This window comes from Arachis ipaensis, chromosome B02 (assembly GCF_000816755.2).
Source record: "Arachis ipaensis cultivar K30076 chromosome B02, Araip1.1, whole genome shotgun sequence".
In the NCBI taxonomy this organism is placed as follows: domain Eukaryota; kingdom Viridiplantae; phylum Streptophyta; class Magnoliopsida; order Fabales; family Fabaceae; genus Arachis; species Arachis ipaensis.
In genome coordinates this window covers 2,044,643-2,052,399 of record NC_029786.2, presented here as the reverse complement: position 1 = coordinate 2,052,399, position 7,757 = coordinate 2,044,643, and the positions used below count along the sequence as shown (strand labels likewise).

Below are 7,757 nucleotides of genomic sequence, written 5' to 3'. Positions count from 1 at the left end.
CTATGATATTAGTAAAAATAACTAAAAATTAATAAACAAAATTATTAACATTTAATTTTTTTTGTTATTACAAAAGCAACAACCAATAGCATATTGAAATAAGTAGTTATTGGTGCATTCCCATACGACAGTGAAATATGCACCAATAATAAATGCAATTCTTTGAGCACTCAGATTAGAACTTACTGTTAATATATGCCTGATAATTGCAGGTTCGTTACAGATTATTTAAGTAGTGTTTGTTTTCAGGTATGAGACTGAAATTAAAGTAAATTTAGATAAATTCAGTATTCAGTATATAATTGCAGATTTTTTTTGTTGGCTTAGAGATTGGTACTAAAGTTTTAGTCTTTATTCCTGAGTATTTCAATACCTTTAAAAAATGAGAACACAATGGACTAAAATTTTGTAGAAAAGAGACTAAAACTTTAATAACACTTTATACCTAAAATACCCCAATTTTAATTAATTAATTCCAACTTTATTCTTTGTGCAAATTAAATTATAACTTCATTTTTATTTCAATCTCTGTCTTCCACTTTACACCAAACACAATACTAAAACTTATTTCAATCTCTATCTCTCAGTCTTAGTCTCTCTTCCAAACACTACCTAATGGGATTGATTTTTGAAGGATTACTATGTGTTCATAACACGCAGCGGAAGAAAAAAGGTAATCCTAAAGATCTATTTTGTGTTTAAACTTTATTCCAATAATATACAATATATAGATCAGATCTAAATACCTTAGTACGCTAGTAAAAATCTTTTTCTCCTTCGATAGTACGAAGGCGCTATGCGTATCCACACCGAGACCAACATTTGCTGTCAACTCCTTGACCAATGGACATCTGATCTAAATTGAGAAACATCTTGCAACTCTTTGCACACCATAAAATTCTTCTTCAAAAATTAGGCTCACATACATTTATGTGCGTAGAGGTAAAGGAATAACAACCCTTGTTATTCTCTCTGTCTTTCTCATGTTTTCCTCTATTCTTGGCATTAGGGGGTGGCAACACTACCCGAACCCGCGGGTACCCACCCCGCCCCTACCCGCTCGGGGTGGGTAATTACCCGCTCCCGCACCGGGACGGGTTTTAACGGGGCGGGGCGGGGTCGAGTAGAGCAAAAACCCACCCCTACCCGCCCCGTTGCCACCCCTACTTGGCATACATATATATAGTATGAGATTTGTTTCTGATTTTAAATTTGAATCTCAATTCAAATTTAAATCATATCTTAAAATTCTAAATCTGAATCCTTCAAATTTATGAATCATATCATAACTCAATTTGAAACAGAATCAGTTAGGATCTCATCCAAATTTAGAAATAGAATAACTAATTATTCTCAAATTTCATTTAATATTCTCAATTATCATACTATTATTATATTCTTAGTGCTAGCAAAAAATATAATAATATTCCATTTGAATTAATATAATTATTTATTTGATCAAATTAAATTAATAATTAAATAATTCTACAGCAAATATTAGAATACTCGTTAGTGTGTGACCCCATAGGTTCAATACTAAGCGGGTAGTAAATTAGTCATACTAAATTTACTAATCAAGGTTGGCGTCTAGCAACACTCCTCAACGACCCGATAGTATGAAGTAATATATTTTTACTAAGAACCTTAGAAGAACAAAGTATAATTCCTTCCATCTTTACAGCTCTTGGTTAACTCTTAGAGTATGGTTTAATTGTCAAACTCTAACTTGTTACCATTATTATAATAAACTGTGAATGACCTAAGAAACTCATTTCTTCATTCATTCAATCCCCTTGGCCAAGGTTTTATTTATCTCAGTCATTATAATCATAGAGCTCAAACTCTTTACCGAGAGTTGACGGATTCCTTATTGACTAATCATTAATTCTACAGGTATTTAAATCATACCCAATATCCATTCAACTAGCACCCTAGGGTATTAAGTGTTCGGAATCAAAGTATAATAAATACATTGTTAATTACTATGACAGTCGCAGGTCAAAGGAAACTCTATTACTATGTTCATCTTGAGAATATCCTATTGACAAATATACGGTAATTATAACCATTAGGAATTCTCAAAGTGAGTCAGTTTAATGGTCATATCTCTATATGCACCATCTATATATATAATTTAATAAATGAGATCTATTAATCTTCATCCAATAAAGACCATTATATATATATATTAGTCTTTCCGGATTATTAATGTCCTTTTTAATAATCTTATGACCAAGAACAATTTAGATTAAATTATAAAAGATTTATCTCTCAATATTATGATCACTATCACAATGATAAATCTATAAATTTAATCAAGGACCTTATTATATTAACATTTTAATATAATAACAATAACAAATTATTTGACACGTGATTGATTGGATTGTGGTCATACTACTTATTCCCAACAATTTTACTATAATTGTAGGCTCAAACTTGTGCTGGAATGATGAGCTTGTGGCAATGTAGAAGCAGATTGTGATAAACAAAGGTCACATTCTCAATCTCTATTTTCTATAGCAACACTACTTTACTAGCCACTTAAAAACATTTAAAATACAATTCCAGTCCAATCATAATTGATGCTCCAAATCTCTATTCTCTATTCAGTGTTTAATTGATGCTCTAAAACATAATCCATTATGCTTTTCATATCAATACTCCCACCACAGATTTATCTGGTGACATTCAGCTAATAAAATAGCAGTTGAACAACACACATGGCAAAGCCACTTTGAAGATTTGCTCAAATCCACATCACATCACATCACATGGCAAATTCAGTATATTATTGAGTACACTGTATTTCTCTTTTGGATGATAAGATAAAAGGATATCTAACTTTCATAATCACATCTGTTATCTTTCAATCTTATTTTTCCTTTGGAAAAACAAAAGTAAGGGTGAAAAATGGCTCTGCATTTCTGTTGCTTGTTTTGACTGAAACTGGCATTCAAGATCCATTCCAAAACTGCAACGTTCTCAGGACAATTGCTGCTTAATCTTCAATGTATCTCCTGAAACACAAATTAAAAATCATTTCGAGACTTAATGTTTGTCATCAGAAGAACCGCACACACTCTGTTTGTCCTTAATTATGCTTTTTTTTTTTTATTTCAAAACTTTTTGGGGTACTATGAAAACAAGATTCTTTGTTAAAAATATGGAACTGCTAAACAAAACTTGGTAGTGTATGTTATATAAGAGAAAGAATAAAATAAAAAAGGAATGCATCATGTTTTCATGAGGGATTGAGGGAGTACCATTACTGAATTTGAGTCATGTTTTCATGGTGCATGAGGCCCTTGGTTTGTGCCTGCTGCAGCAAACAAATGTGCCGCCCTGTTTGATGAAGAAAACAAAGTAAGAATTACCTTGTGCCATTCTGCACATAATATAATATCGACTATGCTACGTGTACACCAAAATCAGCCATCAAATCATCCACCAAAGTCAGCCACAGTATACAAATACACATTGAAAATAAATTAAACCACACATATATTTATGCTAATGAATTATAGCTCAAATGACATAGTCTACCCGTACTCATCTAAGAGTTCACGGGTTCAAAAAAAACACATGTATTTATACACAAATACATTGGTGGTGAATTTTGGTATACAAATAGCATTTTTGATATACAATATAAACCAAAAACCAAACAACATGAGAATTACCTTATTGCCTGTGCATTACCACGAATTGCCCTAAGTGATATAGAATTATAAACGGTGGGGTTGTTATAAATCTTGGTCCAAGGTCGCTGGTCCTTCTGGAGGAATTGTTCCAGCAAAGGGCATTGATAAATATAAAGTAGTCGCAGAGAGGGAGGCAGCTTTTCTCCTTCCATATTCTCCAGATTTGGACAGTATTCAATGTTTAGTTCTTGGAGGGAGGTGAACCGGAGAAGCTCGCTGCACTCCAACGTCTTCGTATGATGAAACCCAGCGAGGCACAGATTGGTAAGGGAGGGAAGGTGAGGCAGCGAACCCACTTCCGGGAATGACGTTATGCTCTCAGAGCCACCACCATGAATGGTAAGATGAGTGAGGGCGTCCAAGTTACTCATCCAAGATAGATCCCTCCATTGTCTCCCGATACGAAGCTCTTTCAGGTTAGGCGGGAAACCTCCCTCTGGCAACCTACAAATTTCCTCGCAACATCTTATGTCCAGAGACTGTAAATTCGGGAGAAGAGTATTCAGGTCTCGAGGCAATGCCTCCAACTTGTTGCAATATATCATGCTGAGATGAGTCAAGTTGGGTGTAGCCTGTCCTTCTCCTGGAAATGACATTAACTTGTCGCACCCAAAGATTGTGAGACGTTGAAGAGCAGCGTGTGATGGCTCTGACATTGAAACTGATTCCAGATTCAAACACCATGATATCTCGAGATTCTTGAGGATGGGAAAGGCATCCAACCACAATGAGGTCAGTGAATCACAGCTGTGATCTATTCGTAGCTCTACCAAATCATACTTCTGCTGCTGTTGCTGGGGGAATAATTCCAGTTTGCTGCAACTATAGATTTTGAGTTTTTGCAAAGATTTGGGTAAACAATTGCATGGAAAGGATACAGCAGACGAACACCCTGAGATTTCTATTTCTTGGAGGGAAGTTAGATGGTTGATGCTGATAATTGCCTTAATTGCATACTCCGTCACAGATTCACATCCCTTAATTGATAAAGTATCCCCATCAAGTGACATATCTATACGCCATCCTTCATGATCTTCTACTATTTTCACTTTGTGCACTTTCGAAACATCCAACGAGGAAGAAACGATTCTCATTAATACATGATTAAGCATATCTCCCTTTAACATTGGACAATTTCTTATTTGAAGCCTCTTAAGCCGAGGAAAAGCTTCTGAGTCAGGTAATTGCCACTCCTCCCAACATGCCATGTTATCAACCTCCAAATTCTCCAATGAAGGAAATGGTGCAATAGGCAAAGAATGATGATCTCCTTCAGTCCTGTAAAACTCATCACCAATGCTCCTGAGCTTATCAAAACCTTCAATGCACAGGGATTTAAGAGATGGTAGCTGTCCAAGTGAAGGCAGTATGCAGCAATTCTTGCAATCCAATAGAGATACATGAATCATGTTTTGGTAGCCGGAATGCCCAATCCAAGATGGAAACATTTTACCTTTGTATCCGTCAACTGTCAACTTTTTCAAGCCAGTGTGCGGTTGCAAGCTGTGGAGTATATCTCTTTCAGTTTGTGTGTCTGAAGCCATATCATCAATTGAGGACCATTCCAACAACAAAAATTCAATGTGCTTCTTATCTATTATCCTTGCACTCCTTGCCTGATTGGCATCAACCACATTCTCCAATTTTTGAATCTCAAGTGATCCATGAAGATTTAAAAGCCCTCCTAACTCTTGGATTCCATTATCTTCATGCTTTCCCACCACAAAGTTGCTTAAAATGTGCAACTGTCTCAATTTGCCTATTCCTTTCGGCATTTCTTTAAGAGGAGTACTCCTTATATCAAGATGTCGCAAATTCACAAGATTACACATGCCATCAGGCAGCATAGTCAGTTCTGAACAATCTTCTAGCTTTAATGTCTGTAAATTATATAACTTGCACAGTGACTCTGGCAATATTTTAACAGCAGTTCGAGAGAGATCCAAATAGCGCAACTGGATCAATTTACCTATTGAATCAGGAAGTATACTTAGCTTGTCAAAGGATAAAACTCTTAGGTATTTTTCTTTGACAATATGCCATATGGTAACGCTGTGCCTTCTTTCCGGATTGAAAAAGGACTATGATTGATATACAACAATGTCCTCAGAGATTCTATTTTATAAGAAGTATTTTGAGAGATTGAATGATTGTATGACAGATGACGAGTTAGAATCCTCATCTCTTCCTTTTCATCGAGTTCTTCGGATAATCTACAATAAAACTCTCCAGCAAGAAAAGTTGCCAAGTCATGCATGAGATCATGCATCACAAAATACTTCTCATCATTACCCTCGACCTGCTTGAAAAAAAGTCTTGAAGCCAAGTCATCAAAACACTCGCAACCAACTTCTTCTAAAGTTTCTCTCCTCTTTGGTGGTCGTAAAAGATCTTCGGCCATCCATAACAAAATTAATTCATCTTTATCATATTGATGATCTTTGGGATACAATGAACAATAGACAAAGCAGCGTTTTAAGTGTGCAGGTAGATGATAATAACTTATTAACAATGCAGGAACAACCTTACTGTCCGTCATGGGAAATTCCCAAATGTCACTCAGTAAAATTTTATTCCACTCCTTAACATCATGCTTTGAGCGCAACAAGCGTCCAAGTGTTTCTGCAGCTAACGGCAAGCCATCACACTTCTTGACAATCTTTCTACCTATTCCTTCCAATTCTGAACTCCAATTAGATTCTAGAAAGGATGCATTGTCCGCAAATATAGACCAACAATAATCATCTGACAGTCCCTCAAGAAAGTAAGCATTATAATTTTGGGCTATTGGACCAACATTTTCCTTGCGGGTAGTTAGAAGAATAGTGCTTCCTTTTCTCCCATGTTGAAAAGAGGTGACAAAACTATTCCACTTGTCAACATCTTCACTCCAAACATCGTCCAAAACAATGAAGAACTTCTTTTCTGACAGCTTTTCCTTAATCTTGTTGAAGTAAATCAAAGCTGTCAAGACTACAAACACCTGAATTGATCCCCTTGACGACATTCTTTGTAGTTTCAATAATATCAAAATTTTCAGAAACACATATCCAAGCTTTCAGGTCAAACCCCTTCATCAAATCCTCATTGTTGTAGAGCCATTGTGCTAAAGTTGTTTTACCAACCCCGCCCATACCAACAATAGAGATGACGGACAAGTGATGATCATTGTTGTCATGTAGCATCTTGATTAATGCCTGTTGGTCACCATCCCTGCCGTACACATTCCCCTTCACAAGAGAAGTGGATGGAGGCCTCCATGATGAGGAGCTACCCGTTGGAATCTCTTTCAGACCAAGGGTATCTTTGCGTTTCTCAAGATCTACTATTCTTTCAACCACCTCTTCTATCTTAGTCACCATCTTCCTACCAGACAGATCAAGGAAGTGAGGAAGCCGAGTGCGTACCTTACTGCGAATTTGAGCTTTGATGAAGACACGGTCCAGCAGGTCATCAGCAGTGTAGAGAGCATCCTTGAGATTATCAAGCCATTCTCTGACGAGTTCGTTTCCAAACTGCTTCTGCTCAGCGTCAGCAGCCAGAGCTTTGGCAGCCAAGATAGCAGTCTTGAGCCTCTCCACCAACTTCCGGTTCAGCTTCTTGCCCACCACCAAGTTGACAAACTCAGATGAAATGAGCCTGTCAAGGACAACGTTGGCGAAGCCAGAAACTAGAGCTCCAACAACAAGTGCTTCAGCCATGATATGATGATCACAACAACAGCAAATTAATCAGTGAGCGATTGAATTTTCAGATTGTAACGAAGGGAGAGCAATATTGCAATAGTGCTTATTGTATATAGCGAGATATCACGAAGGTTCCTCAGCTATTAGACGTACCAACTAGGAGGATAGCTAATTAGAGTCATCTAGTTGAAAAACAAAAAGTCTGTTATAAAAAATAAAAAATCATTCTTTATTATCCTAATTTTTTTAATTTCAAAATTAAAAATACAAAAAATTAACTTAAATTAGCTTATATTATAATTGGCTCTCTAGATTTTTTTCACAGGCGTTGGCATCACGCGGAGTGGAATAAAAAGGTTCTAACTTC

The 7,757-nt window shown here is 36.3% G+C and overlaps 3 protein-coding genes and 2 long non-coding RNA genes across 5 annotated transcripts in view; 2 read left to right on the top strand and 3 right to left on the bottom strand.

Moving 5' to 3' along the window:
- Positions 1-7,757, bottom strand: part of LOC110262395 (putative disease resistance protein At3g14460) — a 98,992-nt gene that overhangs the window by 46,407 nt on the left and 44,828 nt on the right. The window lies entirely within an intron of this gene.
- LOC110268621 overlaps positions 1-7,757 on the top strand; it is a 41,201-nt gene that overhangs the window by 23,693 nt on the left and 9,751 nt on the right. The gene's annotated exons all lie outside the window — the stretch shown is intronic.
- LOC110268620 overlaps positions 1-7,757 on the top strand; it is a 19,578-nt gene that overhangs the window by 6,945 nt on the left and 4,876 nt on the right. The window contains exon 2 of the long non-coding RNA XR_002356868.1: positions 2,458-2,460. This is a non-coding gene — a long non-coding RNA (uncharacterized LOC110268620). The remainder of the gene's footprint in view (positions 1-2,457; positions 2,461-7,757) is intronic.
- Positions 2,935-5,580, bottom strand: LOC107622672 (putative disease resistance RPP13-like protein 1). Its single transcript, XM_016324657.2, has 3 exons — positions 3,684-5,580; positions 3,267-3,345; positions 2,935-3,020 (listed from the first exon to the last, which is right to left on the bottom strand). The coding sequence occupies exons 1-2, from the start codon at positions 5,549-5,551 to the stop codon at positions 3,291-3,293; spliced, it is 1,923 nt and encodes a 640-aa protein (XP_016180143.1). The 5' UTR covers positions 5,552-5,580; the 3' UTR covers positions 2,935-3,020; positions 3,267-3,290.
- The window catches only part of LOC107626586 (putative disease resistance RPP13-like protein 1), a 12,916-nt gene continuing 10,847 nt past the window's right edge, over positions 5,689-7,757 (bottom strand). Inside the window, exon 2 of the mRNA XM_021115131.1 lies at positions 5,689-6,371. Within this exon, the coding sequence (XP_020970790.1) occupies positions 5,719-6,371 (653 nt within the window). The 3' untranslated portion in view covers positions 5,689-5,718. The remainder of the gene's footprint in view (positions 6,372-7,757) is intronic.

Coding starts and splice junctions, on each gene's coding strand:
- LOC107622672 (XM_016324657.2), bottom strand. CDS start 5,551: ATGCTGCCTGATGGCATGTGTAATCTTGTGAATTTGCGACATCTTGAT. Junction 3,346..3,683: donor GGTAATGCACAGGCAATAAG/GTAATTCTCATG, acceptor TTCATCAAACAG/GGCGGCACATTTGTTTGCTG.